Below are 24,379 nucleotides of genomic sequence, written 5' to 3'. Positions count from 1 at the left end.
TATCTGACAACTTCTTAATTATTTGGAAGATAAATTGTGCCAAATTGTTGGCAATATTGGTCATCTTGACCAATTTTTTTGGTCAAAAACTAAAGCATTTAGGTAAATTAGTTTTTGTAAACAGTTTTTATCGATGAGAATCAGTGCCAAAACAGTCCGACGTCAAAATGAGCAGTTTTTAGGTTAATTAACTTCGTTCTAATTTGTTGGTCGAAAAGTCTATTGCCAAAAATTTGGCAATTACAAAAATTCTGACCTTTAAGTTAAAATTATTTCGAACAATATCTCTGAAGTTTCTAGTGTGCATTTTTGTGGCGTTTCGTGATTTTGTTTTCATTAAGAAATTGCGTGACCGATAGCTGATCAATGAAAACTGTTTGATAGTTTTGGGCTTCAAGTGGTTCAACAGATTGACGACTCTGAAAAGCGCAATAATTTTGAACTGCTCTTTTGATAATTCAAATGTGCAACTTTGAAGTTTCTTTTTCAATTTTAACCCCATTTTTGTCTGAAGGTCAGAGTCGTTTCAAAAATTTAAGATATTGTCCGATTTTTTTTGCCTAAAAAATTATATTTAGTTAATGCCGAATTTTTTGGTCAAATAAATTCCACACGTAAAAACCGTTTACAAAAATTAATTTACCTAAAATGCTATAGTTTTGATCGGTTAAATTGCGCATGGTCAAGGATTTAACCAACATTTCGGTTGTAACTATATTTCTGATAGCAATTTAGAATATCAACGCTCAAAATTTATGAGCTAATTTTGACCTTGCGGCAATGAATGAAACAAGTTGTGAAAAAAGCAAGGAAAATTAATTGCGCTTCTTCAAATATTTCAATTTTTTGAATAATTTCATTCAACAATGATTTGTCATGCAATTTGTTAGAAAAAAAACATGAAACACCGAAGAAAAGCAATCATAAAAGTTCAAAGAACTATTTCGAATTCGTTTGTAGCTTGAAGGTTAAAACTGTTTCAAAAAATGAAAATTTGATCCAATAAATTTGTTATAACTATAAAAACTTTTTTTTTTTAGTTATAGTATAACTTTTTTATTATAACTTAAAGTTATATATCAAAAACCATTCTCAATCAGATTCAAGTTATTTTTGTTCCGATTTTCGGAGAAAGTAAGGAATATACTTGCTTGGTGTGTTTTTTTTGGCTCTTTTCCAGCTTCCCACCCCCCTCGTAAAATAACAAAATAAAGCTGTTTAAAGATTGTTCACAGGTAATTTTGCTTGTAAGAAATGTTGTAAAAATTTGTTCACCTGTTCATGCTGACATGATTTAATGCAATTTATTACTTGAAAAGTTCAAGGAGGGAACTGGAAAAGAGCCGTTTTTTTTATTCAGACCAATTCTCAAAAATACTTGCCTCGGAGGATCGATCCATGGGTCTTCGCAATCCCAGAAGGGGCGCGCTCACCAATAGACTTTCCTGCCTAGAATAATGCTGTGAAACGCTTACTAATAGACTAATGTGATAAAAAAATGGGCTCTTTTTCCTTCCCCCCCCCCCCCACCTTCAAATTTTTACATGTATATTTGTTGACCACATTGTCCGATTGTTATGAAATATTACATACAGACTAATAAGGCCACGACAAACATATTTGGTCCTCATACTCATTTTCATAAAACCACTCGTTACACTAATATATTGAAGCTCGTGTGAGGTGGGGGGGGGGTTGTTGTAAAGGAAAAAGAGCCAAAAAGCGCTGTGATATTTGGATGCCGAAAGTTTAATGCGCATTATTTATGCGTGGCGAATTATCCTTCAGCACAAAATCGCTCCAAATTTAATTGAGGCAGGCTAATTGGTCTTTTAATTCCATTCACGATTCCTAATGTTCAGCTTAAACTTCATTGTTTGTCAATATTTCTTTAACCAAAAACTATTCGAGACCAGTTTAGGGACAGTCGGAACATTCAGGGCTCTCCCCTGATACGAGCAGTCTTGTATCTTTTTATATTTAATTCCAAATTTTTGGAATCACCTTTTCGGCGGTAAAATCTAGTGAACCTGATGGAGGATAATTTTGACGCTGTAAACCAATTTTTACCCATTTCACATCTTCCATTTCAAAGTTACTAAGTAACCTGAAAATCTTTGATTGTTGACAGATTATTTATTTGCTCAAGGTCCTCGACATTTTCATAGCATTTTGTCATTAATTCTACTTGATTCTCCCTGATTCAAGTGGTTTCAACTCTCTTTTCAACTGATGTGCACCAATGATTACTTGACCTTCCTGAAACTACTTGTAATTTGAAGGTCAAATTGAATGCCAATGAGACAACAAACGCGGTTTAGGCTTGAGCATATTTGCCATAGCTATTGGTTAAACTACAACCATAGACTTGTGTGGTTTGGCGATAGTGACGTAAGCTTTTTGTTGTTGATTTGCTCGAAGTTCAAGCAAATCAACTCAATTTGCTTGAGCTTCGAGATAATACAAATCTAATCTAATATTGTTGAATACATATTTGAACTTGTTGATCTCGGAAACCTTATTTGAAAGCTGACTAATATCAATAACCTAGTTTTTAATATTATCATCCGCCCTAATTTCATTTTGGTAAAGCTAAATTGAGTATAAGCTTAGCTCAAAATTGTTAATTTTTCAAAAATTTTCGGAAAAATACAAATTTCCAAAATCTTAGGTAACAATTTCATGGATTTCTTTGCGTCTTTGAATTTTACCCAAATTCTGTTGAGTACATACTTCAGCAACTTAGGCGAAGATGCTAATTCGAACTTCGTCTTATCGCCCGTTAGTGCTTTTATAACCATGTGTATGGTTAGCCATGGAGCACATGGAGCCACTAGAGTTGAAATCCACAAAGGGTTGCAATTTACCGAAACGAGCAATTATTGCCAGGAAGCCGAAAATTTGCTCAAGCTCTATAAAAACGAAAGCAATTCTGATTTTACATTGAATATAACAAACGGCGTTTTCGTGAATGAGAAGCTTGAAGTTTTACAGCCTTTTCAAAATATTCTGACTGAAAATTATGAAGCGGGTTTCGAAGCTGTTAAATTTGGAACTCACGAGGGCGAAAAAATAGTCAACGATTGGATTTCGGAGCAAACGAATGGAAAAATCACAGATGTTCTGAAAAACTCAGAACCTGAAGACTTGATGGCTCTGATAAATACAATCTACATGAGGGGGTTTTGGTTCAATCCTTTCGTTAAAACATATAGAATCAACGGAACTTTCTACTCTCCACAAGGCGAAAAACAAATAAAATATATGACAACTACTGACTTTTTCAAAGTTTCCAAATCAAAACTTGACTGTGGAAGCAAGTTTACGACTTTCTTCATGCCTTACCGACAGAATAAAACCGAACTAGACTGGGGTATGTTTATAATTCACCCTCAAGATAAGAAAAACCCCGTCGAGTTCAAAGAGGTTATTTCCGAGAAACTCTTCGACATTCATGAGAAAAGTTACCAAAGGTACGTGAACTTTCGTTTGCCGGAGAGCAGAGTGGAAAGTGAAGTTGACCTTATTCCCCTTTTGGAGAAAATGGGGATCAAGTTGGCCTTCTCGGATGCGGCTGATTTCTCGGACATCAGTGATGTGCCTTCAAAAATATCACAAGTATAAATTTAAGAGTTTTCAATTCATGCTGCCAAGAAAAATTAAATTAATTAGGATGGTTTTCGTCAAATTTTTTCTAATACATTCTGAAGAAATGACTCAGTAAATTTTATCAAGGAGCTGAAGTTGTATTTGAAGGCGTTTGAGTTTTTAATTTAACCAAATAGTACCATGAGACAAAGCTTCCACTAATTGAAATAGAATTGAATCTTTCTTGCGCTCTTAGGTTATTCAGAAGACGTTCGTAACAGTTGACGAAGATGGGACCGAAGCAGCTGCAGCCACCCTGGCCAAAGTAGCCCCAAGAATGATGCCCCCGAAATATATGGTGGACTCGCCGTATCTATTCGCCATTGCCAACCCCAAGTTGAGGGTGATTTTGTTTGCAGGAATAGTGGCTGATCCCATGGTTTGAGAGAGAAATGGCGGCGGAGTATATAATGAACGAACTTATATTATTTTCGCAAAAAAAATGTTGAACTTGTTTAACTTGACTCTATAGTACTATGCTAAATGTGTCAATTATTCCTAGTATACAGTTCCAGACTTATGACTCGGATAATTACAGCCCACTTTTAAAAGTGTCATAATTGCTCGGTCTTTCGGAGAAAAGACAGAATAGTAGTGCTCGGGGTGTTTTCTTCTTTAAACAAGTTTTGCTTTTTCAACAAGTTGGTTTTGCAGGGAACTTTAAAATTTATTTGAAAAGCACTTATCTTCTGAGCTGACAATTGAATATTTTTGAGATATATATTTCACATGCGATTTTTCTTTGAAAAATTTCCGGTGTTGTTTAAAAACTGCAAATGTAGCAAAAATGAAAGGGTAACGGGCGACATAATTCATCTTATGAAAGTGCAAGCGGCTAATTAAATCAATCCAGTTGAATTGTAGGAATAATTGAATTGATTTGAATAGAACTTCAAAGCAATTTACTCTTATTAGTACGTTACCAGACGCAAAATATGTCACTTTTCACTTTTACAAAGCGTACAGAGAAGGTAAGACTATAAATCAAAACGTTAACAATTTTTTTTTCAAATTTTGAACTCAGAAAATTGATAAACTCATATCCGATATATCGCAATACAATATATCTCGAAATATTTATTGACAAGCTTTTAAATATCGCGATAATCTATCGACTGGAAACTCGATGTTTTCGATAAATTCCAATCTTTATTTTGTGAAATATGTTTGCTAACTGTCCTAACTTTGAATAAGAGCCGCGACATTGACAAATGCTACGAGTTTGCATTGGGGTACCATAAAGTTGTAAATGTGTGGCTTCTTGGATGGACGACCACTAATACAGATGTATATAGAATTCCGATAATAGTTTCTCAGATAAGCTATCGAGAGGATTCAATGTATCACGATAATCTATCGACACCAAAGTATCTATCGACGTTACGATTCTTCACACTCCTGTTTGAACTATTTTCTGAAACCATTTTTTTTATTGTTATTGAAGAGCAGTTGAAGCAGTTTTCGCCTAATCTGTTTGCTGAGATTTTTTTCAGGCTATTTATGGCAATTGAATTAGAAGTTAATCAGAAAATTTTTCTGTCTTAGTGATAATCCATTTCGAAAAATTGATTGAAAAATTGACTGTCACCAATAGCCCAATTTCCCAAATAAATCACCAAGGCACAATTATTCTTACCTAAAAGTGCTAAAATTGACAAAAAAAAACAAAATTTGGGGTTTATTAAATTAAAATTGTCATAAGTAAACGGAAAATAGCATGTTTAGATGGGCATCAATTTTCAACTCAATGTCAGCTGTGATACAGACAATTTATTTACGGAATTTGCGCTCCAAATTAATGACTGTATTGATGTATCGTTTTGAGAAGTTCTTAAAGGAGCTTAAAAACAGCTTATACAATCTCAGTTTCACGTAAACTCAAATCCTCACAGAAAAAAAAGATGAAGAGCATGAGAGCATAGCTAACAAAATTTGCTTTCAATTCTGATTTTAAACATTGATTCGAACTATCAACAGCAGGAGATAAATTGCTTGAATTATTGAAATTTTGAGCAATCTTATGCATTGGACATAACCTTACCCAAATTTTGGAAAACTGCATTGAGTCCAAGTTATGGTAAGTCAATAAAAAATCTTTTTTTTAAAATTTCGTTTCATTTTTTCTGTTTTTGGTCTCTCAAATAACAACAAACTTCAAAAAAAAACTATATTTGCGGACAAACAAACGGAAGTTTTTAGAGTAACATATTCTCGTAGATTACATAAAGATGTTAGTCTTCAATTCACAGATAGTAGTGCAACCTCTAGTTCAGCTTCGTGTTAATTTTTCTCAGTCATCGACAAGAAATTGTCGAAATAATTTAAATTGTTATTCTGAACAAGCCTGTTTGTATCAAAAAACTCTGATATAAACCGGAAAACTGAGAGCATCAACTGCAAAACTGATTAAATTGTCCAAAAATACTTGATTCCTTCATAGTTTCATAGTCTTTGTTTTTATAGTTCAATTATGAAGTATTGCCAAAAAAAATGTGAGCTTAACAAGGAATACTTCCTTACTGAAAATTACCAATTTTTTTTTTTGATGCTGTTCTTAAAGCAGCTAAAATATTTACAAGCGCTCTCCTTGATAAATCAAGACCCTGTGCTGTCAAAAACTGTTTTATCGACATCGAAGTCATTTCTAAATTAGCTCTAATTTGACTTTTCACCAACCAAAAAAAGAACAATTATACAAGCTAATCAGTCTCAGAAAACATCTGCTGTAAAGCTCCTGCTCAAATGTTAAGTATTTTTTTCAATAGCTATTTTTTGAACATCGGTGGTGAATTTTTACCTCAACCTCAGCCAAAAAGCATGGAATATGATGATCCTTGAGCTGACTTTCCAATTGATGAGCAAACCGTTTGACTAATTTTTTGCTTCTAAATCGAACATGATCATCTATCAACTTTATTTTGCCTACAAAATTTCAAGGTACAAATATAGTCAGTTTGTTTATGTGATCAGTTTTCAGAATGAAGTGAGAAGATCAAATATATAGACGGTTTTTTGCTACACGTAATTCGTTGATAGAAATATCACTTACTTGTGTTATAACCAAAGATATCCACCAAATAGTCGGTAAACTGTCAATGAAGGGAAGGAAACCTACTTTAAAAACTAAATAGGTTTCAAAGGAAAATGTTTTTTAAAGAAGACAATCACTTTTTGATTTACATGAGTTATTTTTTAACAAATCGATCTGATAAAAACATTATTTAATTGAATTTTTATGAGCTGAAGTTAATTTGAAATCGGATTAAAACCGGATCAATAGGTGTTTTTTACTCCGCTTTTAAATCTAAAAATTAAAATAGAAGAGCGTCAATTTTTTTTTCACCGCTTACACTTTTGGTATTGTTTTTCTTTTCACAAATTAGATCTCAAAAAGAAATCAAAAAGCAAATCCCAAAAAAATCATACTCGAGTGTAACAAAATTATAAAAAAGTTTTCTTGAAAAATAGAAAAAAATCAACACGGCCTATATAGATGTCTTCATAACGCTCATCGACCTTTTCAAAAAAATTTAAAACTTAATCTCCCCCTCTTTTTTCAGCTAAACACTTTGCTAAATAATGATTAATTAATTACCACTCTATTGTCCTTTTACAGAAATTTTTAGAACTTTTAGATATACATTTTTCCATTAACTAAAATGTGTTTATTTAAAATAATTTTTTCAAAAAGTTTCTGGGGTGTGTTCGTAATTGAACACAAGTGACAGAGGACCTAATTACAAACAGCTTGAATCACCACAGATCGAGTCATCTTGCGTGTACAATTCAATATAAACGATCTCAATAAGGATGTCTTACACAAGCAACATTACGAAAAAAAATATATCAATAATTAAATAGGGGCAAACGCTCTAAAAGAATCTCATAATTTAGTCCGTTTCTAAACTTGAAAATTTGATTTACTCTATCATCACCCAAGGGCATACCAACATTTGCAATACAAAAATAGTATATTTGAGCGTATTCGAACAAGTTTTTCAGAGAAACGGAAAAGTTATCAACTTTTGTGTATCCAGGACTAAATTATGAGCCCAAAGAAGTTGCATGCAAAACAAAATGAAATCTGCTAAACGTTTGTCTTATCACAAATTTCGTTTTTCGCTTGAAAAAGCTGTTTTTTTTTCAATTTCGAAAGTATTGTATAAAATTTTTGGTGTCGCCATCAAAAAAAAGTTAGTCTTACAGTTTCCATTTATGCAAATTGTATAACTTGCGATTTTTGCCAAAAATTTTTTAGTTTTTATTCTTAACAATAGAACAAATTTGATGCGAAAACAAGAAAAATGTTTTCTTATTAAGACTAGCAAACTGTATGAAACCTGAATGACTAGCATTTTGTCAAAGACTTAATTTGGAATTTTATGATTAGTAATTAAATAATTAGACAAAAAAACTTCGTTTATATATCCTGAAAACACATTAGAATATCATATGTTCTTAATTGCTCTACCAAAAACATTATTAACGTAAATTTGAATTGAATGAATTTATACTTTAGTGTAACGGTTAAATTACTCAATACCGTACTCAATGCAAAACAAGAGTTCTCGTCTATTAGGGCGAGGTCTTGAATGTTCCGACAGCCCTTTTAAGCCTATAAAAAGTTTTTTGCCTGAATAATTGACAAAATTATTGAAAAAAAAACAATCTTTCTTTTTTTCTTCATTTTGTCTCCCCGCACGCTATGTAAAATGTAAATGATGCATTTAGCGTCTCGTATTGTTTTATTATTATTAATATGCTGGCGCCAATTCAATTTGAAGCGCAATAATTTGCCGCCGCGTACGCATTTTAAAGAACTCAATATATTGCGCAATAATTATCCCAAGTTGACCAAAGTAACAATTTTCATTCCCCGGTAACTTCACAAAAACAATCACAGGTAAAGTATCTTTTTAAGTTTGAGCTCAAGACAACCATGTCCTTCAGTTGGTGTAGAAAAAATCCGTCAAAAACGCTTAGTTAATAAGCCAAAAATTGACTGAATTAAAAAAAAAAATACCCCACGCATAATTATTCCGCACTTTCTTCAAAAGTCGGAACAATTGCATTCCAACCTCATGTGTTTGAATGAGAAAAAAGTTTTTTAACCAGAAAAAACTAATGTTGTAAGCTTGAATTAGACGAACTCATATTTGAGTGTAATGAATGGGCAGTGTTTCCTGAACATCCTGGCAAAAAGAGAGTCGCTTTCCCTCACGTTCATCTTGGTTCTGTAGTGGCCTTTCGAGTTCCCAGCATAGTGCAGCACCGTCGGATCTTAAAATGGGTTACAAAAAGTTAAAATGATTTGAAACAACAATGATTTCAAGAACTTGATAGCATTTTGAATTTAAATTGAAAAAAAAATATCTTCAAAAAAATTGCAAACTATTCTTGAAATTTCACAAAAAAAAACATTGTTAGAAAAGTTTGTCAAGTTTCGTGTTAGGTTCTAAATGGGATGCTGCGACAATAACCACAAACATTATTTATTCAATTACCTTTTACTTTGAATTGTATAAAATTTAAATTCAGTGAGCCTTGTATTTCGGATGCTATTTTACCTTTTGCTTTGAGAATAGACTCGAATACTTCCCCGTGTGTCTCGTTGAATATGGTGTCGGATGCTTCTGTGGTCTTGAAGGGTTCAAACAGTCCCGCATTCACCCCGAATATGTTCACACCGTCACAGAACTCCACCACGCCTTGGGTCTGCTTACCATATGCGTCTTCAGGTATAATATTGATTCCTAGTAACATTATTACAAATAGCTTTTCACATAAGTACTACAGGAAAAAATATTCCGATTTTTTAAAATTAATTTTAATAATATTAAGCTTTCAAATAAGTTCTGGAAAAAATATTGATTTTTTCCTAAAAACTCAATAAAAACTGTTTTTAATCTATCAAATAGTCTGTCGAATGTTGTGAAACAAAATACATGAATAATAAAAACTCTGCCAGGATCAAAAGTTAATTGTCGTGCCCTTAAGACACCCATTTCCATATTTCGACGATCCACATATACTGAGGGGTGCACAAGCATTGCAAACTGCATGTTGTTAGACAATGTAAGACAACCTTTTCTCAGGCAATGATTGTGAACTGTTTCCAGTAGGACGTAGAACAGTCTGGAGTACTGGTCGGGGTTGTAGTCTGTCCAAATGTTAGACAGATATCTCATCAACATGGGGCTGTGTGCGTGGAACTACCAGCAAGTTGCGGACTCTTTTTCATTCTGTGTTTTAAATAGTATTCTATTCAATTCGTTTTTAGTTAAAACTTTTTTCTCCAAAAATCGTAGAATTAAAAAATGCCAGAAGTTAAGATGTCTGTATTTGTGATAACTGACAAAACCTCTGAGGTTTATAATGAAAATAGACTTGGTTTCGAAGAGTTAATTTAATGATTGAAACCGTGTTGTTTTTCTAATAGTTTTCTTATCTGTGTTCAACTGTGCACCGAGCCACAGATCTGAGAGTCAATCTCTCTTCTTTTCTCTCAATAAAGGTCACACATTATTGACCTTGATTTACATAATAAGATAATATAATTTATAGATAATAATATGACCAACTGAGTCAAGGCCACAACATGGTTACTGCAAATGCAGTAGCAGTTGCGGTACCACATACCCGGCTCAGCCAACAAAATTTTACAATACTTTATCAAATTTTAATAATATTGAATAGGAGTTTTGATACTCAGTTTAAGGAGTTTTGGTTTTCTTGTTGCATTTGAATTTCTAATTCATTTTCCGTCTTTTTCTTCGTGTTCCTCATCAATTGTAGAGGAACCCGCCACTCAGCGTTCCAAGATCGATTAATGTCGAGGGCCTCGCTGCCGAACTTCCTTCTGAAGAGATGTTTTTCTAGCAGTCCAAATTTCGTTTCCACCGAATTCGACGCATCTGGTTTGAAATTTGCTAATTTTATTCGGTATGCTTCAAGTGCGGCCTGATTTAAATCTAAGAGATCGTTATGATACGAAATTGATCTTACCGAATGTTTAATCGGATTACCGTATCTAGTCGGACCTCTCTTCGACCTCCCGCTTTTTCTAACCGATGTTTCTTCTACTTCGGATTCGTCCGAAAACCCCGGAGGATTATTACATTCTTCCCCCTCTTCTACAATTTCTTTAAGAGTGCAAGATATCCGCCGCCGTGCGCTGTACTCCTCTCTCCAGGACCTGATATTACATTCTTCCTTAATGCGGACTCTTTTTCATTCTGTGTTTTAAATAGTATTCTATTCAATTCGTTTTTAGTTAAAACTTTTTTCTCCAAAAATGGTAGAATTAAAAAATGCCAGAAGTTAAGATGTCTGTATTTGTGATAACTGACAAAACCTCTGAGGTTTATAATGAAAATAGACTTGGTTTCGAAGAGTTAATTTAATGATTGAAACCGTGTTGTTTTTCTAATAGTTTTCTTATCTGTGTTCAACTGTGCACCGAGCCACAGATCTGAGAGTCAATCTCTCTTCTTTTCTCTCAATAAAGGTCACACATTATTGACCTTGATTTACATAATAAGATAATATAATTTATAGATAACAATATGACCAACTGAGTCAAGGCCACAACATGGTTACTGCAAATGCAGTAGCAGTTGCGGTACCACATACCCGGCTCAGCCTAGAAAATTTTACAATACTTTATCAAATTTTAATAACATTGAATAGGAGTTTTGATACTCAGTTTAAGGAGTTTTGGTTTTCTTGTTGCATTTGAATTTCTAATTCATTTTCCGTCTTTTTCTTCGTGTTCCTCATCAATTGTAGAGGAACCCGCCACTCAGCGTTCCAAGATCGATTAATGTCGAGGGCCTCGCTGCCGAACTTCCTTCTGAAGAGATGTTTTTCTAGCAGTCCAAATTTCGTTTCCACCGAATTCGACGCATCTGGTTTGAAATTTGCTAATTTTATTCGGTATGCTTCAAGTGCGGCCTGATTTAAATCTAAGAGATTGTTATGATACGAAATTGATCTTACCGAATGTTTAATAGGATTACCGTATCTAGTCGGACCTCTCTTCGACCTCCCGCTTTTTCTAACCGATGTTTCTTCTACTTCGGATTCGTCCGAAAACCCCGGAGGATTATTACATTCTTCCCGCTCTTCTACAATTTCTTTAGAGTGCAAGATATCCGCCGCCGTGCGCTGTACTCCTCTCTCCAGGACCTGATCAGCCAAACGGTTCCAGTCCGCTGCTGTTAAATCTTTGCTGTTAAACGTGTCCAGGATTGTGTTTAGGGATGTATTGCGTGATATTTTTTTCCTACTCTTTGTACTAATGTGAGGTGTAGAAGTCGACTTTGGTGCTCCCGCTGAGTTTGATGAACACGCCTGAGGTTCTTCTTCGACTGCCGTGGCAGCACATTTACTCTGTAAATTGGTCGGTCTAGTTTTCTCGCTTGTACATCCTTTTGATTTCGATGTTTTAGTGAACGGTCCGGCCATATTGGGTTTGGCCCTTTTCACCGCTAGATTCAAACCACCGCCTTGTAGAATATCTTTTGACGTGACCACTGTTGGGTTGTCCTGGAATTTTCGCTGCGCTTCTACTGGATCTATGCTTCGCTGCTCTAGCAGTATATCCTCCTCAGACCCACTATTCTCATCATCCTCTTGATCATCGGACTGCCGTTGCGACTGTTTTTGTTGCTTCTTTTTAGGTTCTTCTCCTGTTGGGGAGCGTTTATGATTGTTTTTGTCCTGCACAGCAACCTTAGCTTTGGCAATGTCACTCTTCCGGTATATGGACCCCGCTGATGTTTTGACCGTAGAAGGTGTCTCTGTCACTACTTTTCCTTTCAGCGGCTTTGTGAAAGCGTTACCGCTTTTCCGCCCCTCATCTTTTCTGAGTAAGATAGGTGACGATTGACGTTGGTTGACTATATCATCCGGTTTGTCCTCGACAAAACCACGTTTCCACGAGTACAACATCTCTTTTCGTAGCTCGGGGTTAATTGTACTTGTCTCCTCCACCGTACGTCGTAAGTCGTTCGCAGATGTATCTCGTCTGGTTTGATTGCACCTGGCGTTAGCTTCCAGAAGTTCCATCAGTGCCCGCGCTCTCGTTGGATCCTCAGCCGACTCAACCTGTTGTTTAAACAGAGGACTCACCTCTCTGCTGTTTTGTCCTTTTCGGACAATTTTTAGGCTATCGCGAGACTGGTCAAAACGCCTTTTGAGTTGCGAGGCGGTTAGCGCAGAATGTTCCAGGTGTTGTTTATCTAAATGATCAGAATTACGTAAAAATCTATCACTTAGAATTTTGAATTCGGTTTTTGGCAGTCTACCAAAATGGGCTTCAAAGGGCGACATTTGTATTGTTTTCTGTTTACTCCACCGGATATCACGAAGTATTGTGCTATGACATTATTTTATTGATGTTACATTTTCATCTAGTAACATGACTCCCAATCTTCTTTTGATTGTTTGTATAGTACGTTCAACTAAACCGCATCCGCGATGGTCTCCAACTGGACAGAATTTTTGTTCAATGTTATTGTCAGAACAATATTTTCGCATAGTTTTGCCTTTAAACCCGGAAAATTGATCGGTTCGAATTGATTCGGGTATACCATGGATATCAATGTATGAGCGAAGAAATTTCGTCGACGATTTTCCCCTGTTGATTTAGTGATTTTTACCGATGGAAACTTAGAATACCTGTCTACTGCCACCAGCAAGTATATATTTTTTCCTTTATATTCTTCGTGTGGACCAGCGTAATCTAATTGAACTTCCTGACCCGGCTGCATAAGCAGTGGAAGATGTTTGGTAGCGTTTTTCGGAATGATGTACTTTGCATTCTTACCATAGCGAGTGCAGCTTCTGCATTCCTCCGCAAGGTTGACTATGTCCTTGTGCATATGCGGCCACCACAGGTATTTCGAAACGTCTAGCATAGCTTCCTGGGCTGGGTGACCGCGATAAATTCTCTTTAATACTGCTTGGCGCAATTGCCCCGGAACAGCTAGCCTGTTGTCCACCAGTATGCAGTCATCCACCACAGAAAGTTGATGCCAGAGAGGATTTGTGTACGGACCCATCAACTCGAAACTATGACGATCGTTTCTTTCGATCACACGTCGGAGTCTATCCATCCAAGCATCCTCCGAAGTCAACTCTGCTAGCAGACTCCTATCGAACAATTTGGTGAGGTTGTCCAGACTGTTTTCCGTGCTTAATTCCCCTTGGCGAGGATCGTCTTTTCTGGATTGTGATTCGTTTTCTCCTTTTTGATCACGCTGACTTCTGGACTTTCGGACGGGCTTTCGACGGTAAGATCCACTTCTATGATTGATGGTTTGGCATTTGTCACCAATTCCTGTTCACTTCTGTTCCTGTTTTCCAGAATTGTCCTTGCTTCAAGTTCTAGTAGACTTTTCGGGTTATCTGATTTTTCGGCCCCCATGAGATCCCAGAATGACATTAGATTTGTCTCTCCTACTTTGCCCGCTGTTATTTCTTTGGGTTTGAATGATTTCTTTACTGTCCTTCACTCAACCTGAGGCACATCAGAATCTGACGTATCTGAGTCCTGCCTGCTGCACGCTGCTCCTCTCTTCGCCATGCGTGTTCGGGAGAAAGTAGTTTCTGTCACCTGTTCTGTCAATTCGTCCCCCCTCCGAGCTTCGTTCTGTTTGTTTGTTATCTTCTTCGACTTTCCTGATTTGTTGTTTTCCATTTCTTTCATAAACGCTGCTTTAGTAAGTTCCGCCGGATGTTTGAAAATTTGAATGCAATTTTTATCGTTTAGGTTTGTAGTAAATTTTAAGTTTTCGACCGACTGTTTCTTGTGAGCTATCTTGAACAATGTGTTTTTTTGACTCTGTTCTTTTTGAAAACGTGAGCTTTGACCGTTTTCGTTCCGGTCGAGCTTTGTCCAGTTTTGAACAAACTGGTTACCATAGCAACCGTGTGATGAGCTGTCTTTACAGTGGTTAATTTCTCGCTTTAAACCAGAATGTTCTAGAACATTGATGTCAATGTTTTGGTTTGTTTCACTAAGCCGACTGCTCAAACAGTCGAGTGCTTTGTGAAAACTTTTGATAGAAGTCACTACAAATCTCTCATCTAATTCCGATTCTGGCCATGGTTTCCATTGGGCTCTCTCAATAGATAATCAACGATGCCCATATCCCTTCCTGGAATATGAATAACTTTAAAATGGTACGGTAGTAATCGGTCCTACCACCTAGTTAATCGGGATTGGTAAGTTTTATTCGATCTGTGCTCCCCCAAGGCAGACGTTAAGGCTTTGTGATCTGTTGCTATAACAAATTTTTTTCCCAATAAATAATGTTTGAAGCGATCTACAGCCCAAACTACTGCTAGCAGTTCGAGTTCGTTAGTAGAATATTTTATCTCCTGGGAAATTAAATACCGGGATGCGAATGCAATCGGTACCCATTCATCCCGATCAGACCATTGATCAAGAGTAGCCCCTAGTCCGCTGTGACTTGCATCGCACTTTACTCGGGTTTGTTTAGATGGATCGTAATAGTTTAATAAAGCGATGTTGGCTACTGCCTTTTTGATTTCCTTAAAGACTACAGAAAGTTGGTCTTCCCACTCAAACTTTTTCACTGGCAGTCGCACATTCTTGATTTTCTTTTTTTCATTTTCTTCTTTCAGTAGTGGTCGAAGTTTATCCGTTAAACTAGCCGCGTTTGGGATGAATTTGGATAAATGATTAATACTACCCATAAACGATTGTTTCAATTAATACTACCCATAAGTTGTTTCAATGACTTAGGGGGTTGTAGATTTGCAATAGCTTCAGTTTTCGTAATTTTTGTTATTATACCTTCAGCCGACAAATTATGGCCTAACCAATTCACTGAGGGCTGAAAAAACTCACATTTTGTAATTTTTAATGCGAGATTTTCGTCATTCAATTTTTGCAACACGTCGCGGACCAATTTCTCATGATCCGTGGCTTTCCCCTTGGAGTTGATTAAAATATCATCCAGGAAACAAAAGGTATTTTTGGAATGGTTTAATGTTCTATCCATTGCTTTCTGGAATTCGGCGGGCATGTCTGCCAGCCCGTAGAAACCTGTCAAAAACCTATATGTTCCCGTTGCTTGGCCCCCTACGATGTTAAAGTTGCATTGTTTTGCTGTTTCCGCAGTTAGTCTTATTTGACTGTAGGCATACTTTAAATCCAACACGGTGAAATACAGTGAGCCTTCCGATGTTGCCGTGATTATTTGGCTAACACCATCTATCAGTTCGTCCACATTTGGCATCTGATATTCATTTTTATACAGTTGTCTAATGATAGGTTTTGCGTCCAAAGCTAACTTAATAGAGTTGTCTTTCTTAACTGTGATAACAATTGGAGCATTAAAACAATCGCTTGTGCTTTTATCCAACTTTTCGATGTGTCCTTCCGAAAGTAGCTTATCTAATTCAGTTTGTACTTTATCCTGAATATGTATAGGAATTCTCCTACCTTTTTCTTGGATCGGACATAAAGGATATTTTAATTTTGTATTCACCGTATGATTTTTTGACTCCCCTTGTCTATCAAAGAGATTTTTAAATTCTTTATAGAATTTTTGTTTCCAACCTTCTGACTGCTCGCACAGTAGCACGTCGAACCTGGATTTTCGTGTCGGGGCTGCTTTTTGAGTGGTCTGAGTTCCCAGTTTACTTTTAAGATCCAGACCCAGTATGCATCGCATGCGTCTTTCTGTGACTAGTAGCATCGCCCCTAGCACCTCCCAGCCCGCTGAACGCACATTCGCTTTTAACGCTCCTAATATCAAAATAGGTCGTTTATTGTAATCCACAAATTGCGCGGACAGGTTCTGCTTCTCTACTGGAATAAATTTTGAATTCGTAGGGCCTTCCAGAAATTGTTTTGTTGTCGCCCAATTCAGAAGTGATACTGGACTACCGGTGTCTATAGTCATATTCAAGATATGACTATCAATTTTCACTAAAGCCTTCGGTGCTTTAACTTGATGAGATTTTGGATTTCTACGAATCTCGATTTTCTCAATATTGTCAAATTTCTCCGTCGACACTTTCATTTCATTGTTTTTCTCTTCGGACACATTCGCTGATAAATTCGCTGATATCCGTTTGTTGATGTATTTTCTAACATTTTCGATGGAAGTAAAATCTTCCTCCAAGGCCATTATCTCAAATTCATCACAAGAATCGAAATTTTGTATTAAATTGCATTCCTCTTCTGAACTAGAATCTTCATTTGCGATTTCGTTAACTTGCTGTGATCTGCACATTTTAGCAAAGTGATTGGGTTTGTTACATTTCTTACACGATTTACCCATTGCCGGGCAATTTTTCAAATGGCCTTCTCCAAACACTCTACCACATCTCGTGCATTGTTTTTGATTTCCTTTAGATCTTTGAGTTTTCTTGTTTTCATACTGCTTTCTTCTATTCTGATGTTGACTTTGTCGTTTAGGGTTATACCTCTTGTTTCCAATTGCCATAACCGGTTCTTGTTTAATTTTCATTTGTGAATTTGAGAACAATCCTGAGTTGTTAGTATTCGCCGACGACTTTTGAAATGCTTGGGTAGTTTGTTTGCTTTGTTCGAATTTTAGTGCACGCTTTAGAACTTCTTCGGGAGAAAATATTTCAAAAGTTAATGTGTCTTGAAGAACGACATTTCTCATCCGGGAAATAAATAGATCTCTCACCAACTCTTCTTCCAGTCCTCCCAACTCCGCCTTTGCTGCTTGTGCAGTCAATGCCGCATGAAAGGACTCGAGAGTTTCATTCGTTTCATGAGATCGTGTAAACAATTTGTATCTCTCATAAGTAATACATTTCGTCTTTTCAAATGAGATTTTTGCTAAACGCACTATGTCGCGAAAATGCAGTTTGAATATCTCTCTGTGAGGATTCTTTTGGATAAACTTTTTCTTCCCTTCTGCGCCCAAAGCGAGAAATAATCTTGATGTCAAACGTCTTCCAACTTCATGATAAAATACGTTGTGTCCCATTTTAGGTCCTCTCAAAACTCGCTCTTCATTTTCTAGAGCCACTCTGTCCCGTGCCAATCTGTTCCGGGCTTCTCTCTCTGCTACTGCAGGCGCATCCTCATTCTGCACTGGTGGTTCCGGAACTGGTAGAGGTTCTTCCAGGACAATTTTGGGTTCCTCTAACATTACTTCTGGATCCACGTTCTCTTTGACCGTAACAGCTAATAGGAACTGATCGAACCATGTTTCGAAAATCCTGGGAGGATCTGAATTTGCAGATGCCCAGAATACTGGGATTCCCATATCTGTCCTGATGTCTTGAGCTATAAAACCGGATCCTGCTGGCTGCGCCATGTGATAACTGACAAAACCTCTGAGGTTTATAATGAAAATAGACTTGGTTTCGAAGAGTTAATTTAATGATTGAAACCGTGTTGTTTTTCTAATAGTTTTCTTATCTGTGTTCAACTGTGCACCGAGCCACAGATCTGAGAGTCAATCTCTCTTCTTTTCTCTCAATAAAGGTCACACATTATTGACCTTGATTTACATAATAAGATAATATAATTTATAGATAATAATATGACCAACTGAGTCAAGGCCACAACATGGTTACTGCAAATGCAGTAGCAGTTGCGGTACCACAGTATTATTAATTAAACTTGTACATTACGTCTAATATTCAGGATTATTTCCGGAAAATCCCATAATAGGTCTTTCCTACTCCTAGTTTCCGAAATACGGGTGCTTGATTAGGGTGGAAAATGTTAGAACTTCTAGGTTCATTTGATGAAAGAAGCGAAAAAAGAAGAAAAGCGAAAAAGAAAGGAAGACGAAGAAGAGCCTTGAGGATTCCATTGGCTATTCCCCCGTGTGGAGTGCGTGCCACATACTGGGGGGCTCTGTCTAGTGTCTTCAACACTATCACATCCAAATCCACGTAGACCCCTCCAAACTTCCACAGAAGACACGCTCTCCCTATGTCACTGAAAACGGCGCAATAAATCAATACACCTTCATTCAAACTCAACAGTAGGGGGGGGGGGTGAAAATCTCAATATTCCTGCTTTTTTTTTCGAGGTTCCTTCGACAATTAATTTCGACAACAGTGCAAAATCAGCTAAATAATCAAAAACGAAGAGGCAGAAATATGTTGATAATTATATGAAAGCACTCGATAGGCAACTAACTGGCCTCGTTGGTGTTTTTCCAAGATGGGATTCTTTAAAAGCATAATTTAATTTGTAAATTGTACACAAATCATCAGAAAGGCTGAAAAATGCTCATTCGCTCATCGAAAATGAAATCTGATATTTGTGGGAAATGGTAAATTGGAAGTGAGTTTGCTATTTGAAAACGTTTGCTGAGGAATACCTGGCGTGTACTGGCATGTTGAATGTGATTTTGCTGGACAGAAATCTCTCCGTGTGGAAGAAGCCTTCAAATGGAGTGTCCACCGCCAAATCATCGATGTCGAGATGAACTATTTCAATATTCGGTAACAGGTCAACTAAAAAAACATACCAAAACATAGAACAGTAAATTTGGTTTCTGTAAAATGCAGAAATTTTGAAGCACCTCATTATCAAATGGTATTCATTTACCTTTCGGGGCTATTTTTATAGACAATATCCACTTTTTCGATACAAGCAAATATTGCAACTTTGATATAAAAAAATTATACGAGACTTCAATTTGCGATTCTATGGGAAAACTCAAAAAAAGGTGGACCGTTAAATCCCAATGGTGGAGGTAATTTAGTTTTAAGATTTTTTCTTAAATCTTTTATGGATTCTTTCAAAAAGTTTTATATCAAAAAGTTAAATTAAAAGTAAAAACATTTGAACATTTTCTTAAATTTGTTGCTTTCTTGATTCATCGTTAGAAAATGATTGAAAGTGCGGTTACCAAATTGAAACATTGATTTTTTCACTAAAACAACCTGTTGACTTTTTCATGAAAATAATGAATCACAGAATCATTTTCACAATTTTTTTTTAAATTTAAAAACCAGTTTCCACAGGTCGAGAAACCGTCCCACAGTTGAGAAACCGTTCCAAAGGTCTAGAAACCGGACTTGAGTCGAGAAACGGTCTAACAGGTCGACAAACCGTTCCAAAGGTCGATAAATCGTCCTACAGGTGAAAAAAACGCCTAGGCCGAGAAACTGTCTCACAGTCAACAAACCGTCTCACAGGTCAAAAAACCGTCTCACAGGTCGACAACAAACCTCCCACAGGTTGACAAACCTTTCCAAAGGTCGACAAACCTCCCACGGGTTGACAAACCTCCCACAGGTTGACAAACCTCCCACAGGTTGACAAACCTCCCACAGGATGACAAACCTCCCACAGGTTGACAAACCTCCCACAAGTTGACAAACCTCCCACAGGTCGAGAAACCTCCCACAGGTTGACAAACCTCCCACAGGTTGACAAACCTCCCACAGTTCGAGAAACCTCCCACAGGTCGACAAACCTCCCACAGGTTGAGAAACCTTCCACAGGTCGACAAACCTCCCAAAGGTTGACAAACCTCCCACAGGTCGACAGACCTCCCACAGGTTGACAAACCTCCCACAGGTTGAAAAACCTCCCACAGGTTGAGAAAACGCCCAACAGGTCGAGAAACCGTCCCAAAGGTCGACAAACCGTCCCAAAGGGGTCGAGAAACCGTCCCACAGGTCGACAAACCTCTCACAGGTTGACAAACCTCCCACAGGTTGACAAACCATTCCAAAGGTCGACAAACCACCCACAGGTCGAGAAACCTCCCACAGGTTGACCATTCTCCCACATGTCGAGAAACCTCCCACAGGTCGACAAAACTCCCACAGGTTGACAAACCTCCCACATGTCCAAAAACCTACCTCAGGTTGACAAACCTCCCACAGGTCGAGAAACCGTCCCGAAGGTCGACAAACCTCCCACAGGTTGACAGACTTTTCCAAAGGTCGACAAACCTCCCACAGGTCGACAAACCTCCCACAGGTCGACAAACATCCCACAGGTCGACAAACCTCCCACAATTTGACAAAACATTCCTAAGGTCGACAAACCTCCCACAGGTCGACAAACCTCCCACACGTTGACAAACCTCCCACAGGTTGACAAACCTTTCCAAAGGTCGACAAACCTCCCACAGGTCGACAAACCTCCCACAGGTCAATAAACCTCCCACAGGTTGACAAACATCCCACAGGTCGACAAACCTCCCACAGGTTGAGAAACCTCCCACAGGTTGATAAAACGCCCCACAGGCCGAGAAGCCGTCGCAAAGGTCGACAAACCGTCCCAAAGGTCGAGAAACCATCCCAAAGGTCGACAAACCTCCCACATGTTGACAAACCTCCCACAGGTTGACAAAACTTTCGAAAGGTTGACAAACCTCCCACAGGTCGACAAACCTCCCACAGGTTGACAAACCTCCCACAGGTTGACAAACCATTCCAAAGGTCGACAAACCTCCCACAGGTCGAGAAACCTACCACAGGTTGACAAACCTCCCGCAGGTCGAGAAACCTCCCACAGGTTGACAAACCTCCCACAGGTTGACAAACCTCCCACAGGTCGACAAACCTCCTACAGGTTGACAAACCTCCCACAGCTCGACAAACCTCCCACAGGTTGACAAACCTCCTACAGGGTGAGAAAATGCCCCACAGGTCGAGAAACCGTCCCAAAGGTCGACAAACCGTCCCAAAGGTCGAGAAATTGTCCCAAAGGTCGACAAACCTCCCACAGCTTGACAAATCTCCCATAGGTTGACAAACCTTTCGAAAGGTCGACAAACCTCCCACAGGTCGACAAACCTCCCACAGGTTGACAAACCTTCCACAGGTTGACAAACCTCCCACAGGTTGACAAACCTTTCCAAAGGCCGACAAACCTCCCACAGGTCGACAAACCTCCCACAGGTTGACAAACCTCCCACAGGTCGACAAACCTCCCACAGGTCGACAAACCGTCCGAAAGGTCGACAAACCTCCCACAGGTTGACAAACCTTTCCAAAGGTCGACAAACCTCCCACAGGTGCACAAACCTCCCACAGGTCGACAAACCTCCCACAAGTTGACAAACCTCCCACAGGTTGACAAACCTTTCCAAAGGTCGACAAACCTCCCACAGGTCAACAAACCTCGCACAGGTCAATAAACCTCCCACAGGTTGACAAACCTCCCACAGGTTGACAAACCTCCCGCAGGTCGACAAACCTCCCACAGGTCAATAAACCTCCCACAGGTTGACAAACATCCCACAGGTCGACAAACCTCCCACAGGTTGAGAAACCTCCCACAGGTTGATAAAACGCCCCACAGGCCGAGAAGCCGTCGCAAAGGTCGACAAACCGTCCCAAAGGTCGAGAAACCATCCCAAAGGTCGACAAACCTCCCACATGTTGACAAACCTCCCACAGGTTGACAAAACTTTCGAAAGGTTGACAAACCTCCCACAGGTCGACAAACCTCCCACAGGTTGACAAAACTCCCACAGGTTGACAAACCTCCCACATGTCCAAAAACCTCCCTCAGGTTGACAAACCTCCCACAGGTCGAGAAACCGTCCCGAAGGTCGACAAACCTCCCACAGGTTGACAGACTTTTCCAAAGATCGACAAACCTCCCACAGGTCGACAAACCTCCCACAGGTCGACAAACATCCCACAGGTCGACAAACCTCCCACAATTTGACAAAACATTCCTAAGGTCGACAAACCTCCCACAGGTCGACAAACCTCCCACACGTTGACAAACCTCCCACAGGTTGACAAACCTTTCCAAAGGTCGACAAACCTCCCACAGGTCGACAAACCTCCCACAGGTCAATAAACCTCCCACAGGTTGACAAACATCCCACAGGTCGACAAACCTCCCACAGGTTGAGAAACCTCCCACAGGTTGATAAAACGCCCCACAGGCCGAGAAGCCGTCGCAAAGGTCGACAAACCGTCCCAAAGGTCGAGAAACCATCCCAAAGGTCGACAAACCTCCCACATGTTGACAAACCTCCCACAGGTTGACAAAACTTTCGAAAGGTTGACAAACCTCCCACAGGTTGACAAACCTCCCACAGGTTGACAAACCTCCCACAGGTTGACAAACCATTCCAAAGGTCGACAAACCTCCCACAGGTCGAGAAACCTACCACAGGTTGACAAACCTCCCGCAGGTCGAGAAACCTCCCACAGGTTGACAAACCTCCCACAGGTCGACAAACCTCCTACAGGTTGACAAACCTCCCACAGCTCGACAAACCTCCCACAGGTTGACAAACCTCCTACAGGGTGAGAAAATGCCCCACAGGTCGAGAAACCGTCCCAAAGGTCGACAAACCGTCCCAAAGGTCGAGAAATTGTCCCAAAGGTCGACAAACCTCCCACAGCTTGACAAATCTCCCATAGGTTGACAAACCTTTCGAAAGGTCGACAAACCTCCCACAGGTCGACAAACCTCCCACAGGTTGACAAACCTTCCACAGGTTGACAAACCTCCCACAGGTTGACAAACCTTTCCAAAGGCCGACAAACCTCCCACAGGTCGACAAACCTCCCACAGGTTGACAAACCTCCCACAGGTCGACAAACCTCCCACAGGTCGACAAACCGTCCGAAAGGTCGACAAACCTCCCACAGGTTGACAAACCTTTCCAAAGGTCGACAAACCTCCCACAGGTGCACAAACCTCCCACAGGTCGACAAACCTCCCACAAGTTGACAAACCTCCCACAGGTTGACAAACCTTTCCAAAGGTCGACAAACCTCCCACAGGTCAACAAACCTCGCACAGGTCAATAAACCTCCCACAGGTTGACAAACCTCCCACAGGTTGACAAACCTCCCGCAGGTCGACAAACCTCCCACAGGTTGACAAACTTTTCCAAAGGTCGAGCAAACGTCCCACAATTCGCGGAACCTTCCTACAGTCGAGAAACCGTCTCTAGGTCGACAAAATGTCCCACAGTTCGACAAACCGTCCCACAGGTCGAGACAAAGATAATAAATTTTTGGTAGATCTATTTTTTGACGTTTTTCGATAGTTTGGACTTGGCAGCTGTCATCGTTTTTTTGTCACTTCAATTTTCTCTCTATGTTTATGTGGTATCGCATGTGGTGCGAGGCTCCGCGATGTTTCTGTCTTAGGAAAATATTCCTGAGAAATATCTCTTTACTTTTTTTTTGCGCCGGAGCTGAGAAAATTTGCTTCAAAGCTACGCAACAACCAACTTGCGCTAACAGCAAATCAGACAAAATTTATGTTACAAATTCAAGAGAATCCACAAAAGTTTGATAAGACGATTCTACTGTTTTGTATTTAACATAAATGAAGGCTTGTTATCTCTGGATTTTGCAGGCAGACAGACACATACAAAACACTGTGCGTCTAATAAGATAAGTTTAAATTAAGAAATGAAAAAAAAAATTAGATTTTTTGGTCTCACCTAATTGGCGCAAAATGGGCAGTTGTTCATGTGGTGGATCATGGTCAACTATCATCAGCGTCACACAGAAATCCTTGGCAGAAATAACAGGCAGAGTTGTCATCAAATTTGATCAGTTTTTATACGATTTTGAAAACTATACAATTTCATTTTCTGCTAATCGACGCCAAACAAGGAGAGAAAATTTTTTGATTGACTATTGAAACGGTAAAATTTCACGGACAGTAACTTTTACTCTATGATTTGTGTTTTTAACTTCTTTGTCATTATGATTTCTGGTAGGCAATTCCAAGTTGATGATGGGGTCTAAGAAA

General features: G+C 38.7%; 2 protein-coding genes across 2 annotated transcripts; one reads left to right on the top strand and one right to left on the bottom strand.

Annotated features, from left to right (window-relative positions):
• Positions 1-2,335: 2,335 nt before the first annotated feature.
• On the top strand, positions 2,336-4,608 carry LOC134852857 (alpha-1-antiproteinase-like). The gene is made up of 2 exons (XM_063868691.1): positions 2,336-3,618; positions 3,845-4,608. The coding sequence occupies exons 1-2, from the start codon at positions 2,683-2,685 to the stop codon at positions 4,031-4,033; spliced, it is 1,125 nt and encodes a 374-aa protein (XP_063724761.1). The 5' UTR covers positions 2,336-2,682; the 3' UTR covers positions 4,034-4,608.
• Positions 4,609-8,677: 4,069 nt separating this feature from the next.
• LOC134853228 (lactosylceramide 4-alpha-galactosyltransferase-like) lies at positions 8,678-24,168 on the bottom strand. Its single transcript, XM_063869189.1, has 6 exons — positions 24,066-24,168; positions 19,002-19,137; positions 18,472-18,613; positions 9,734-9,860; positions 9,216-9,401; positions 8,678-8,928 (listed from the first exon to the last, which is right to left on the bottom strand). The coding sequence occupies exons 1-6, from the start codon at positions 24,166-24,168 to the stop codon at positions 8,789-8,791; spliced, it is 834 nt and encodes a 277-aa protein (XP_063725259.1). The 3' UTR covers positions 8,678-8,788.
• Between the last annotated feature and the right edge of the window lie 211 nt (positions 24,169-24,379).

Source organism: Symsagittifera roscoffensis, chromosome 8 (genome assembly GCF_963678635.1).
Source record: "Symsagittifera roscoffensis chromosome 8, txSymRosc1.1, whole genome shotgun sequence".
Taxonomy (NCBI): Eukaryota; Metazoa; Xenacoelomorpha; order Acoela; family Convolutidae; genus Symsagittifera; species Symsagittifera roscoffensis.
Note: the sequence above shows the minus strand (reverse complement) of the source record. Positions and strands in the feature narration are given on the sequence as shown.

Excerpts from the sequence above, each read along its gene's own strand:
- LOC134852857 (XM_063868691.1), top strand. The coding sequence starts at position 2,683 with ATGGATTTCTTTGCGTCTTTGAATTTTACCCAAATTCTGTTGAGTACA. Across the intron at positions 3,619-3,844 it reads TGCCTTCAAAAATATCACAA|GTTATTCAGAAGACGTTCGT; the intron begins GTATAAATTTAA and ends TTGCGCTCTTAG.
- LOC134853228 (XM_063869189.1), bottom strand. The coding sequence starts at position 24,168 with ATGACAACTCTGCCTGTTATTTCTGCCAAGGATTTCTGTGTGACGCTG. Across the intron at positions 19,138-24,065 it reads GCCCATTTTGCGCCAATTAG|TTGACCTGTTACCGAATATT; the intron begins GTGAGACCAAAA and ends ATGTTTTTTTAG. Across the intron at positions 9,402-9,733 it reads CAATCATTGCCTGAGAAAAG|GAATCAATATTATACCTGAA; the intron begins GTTGTCTTACAT and ends TAATGTTACTAG.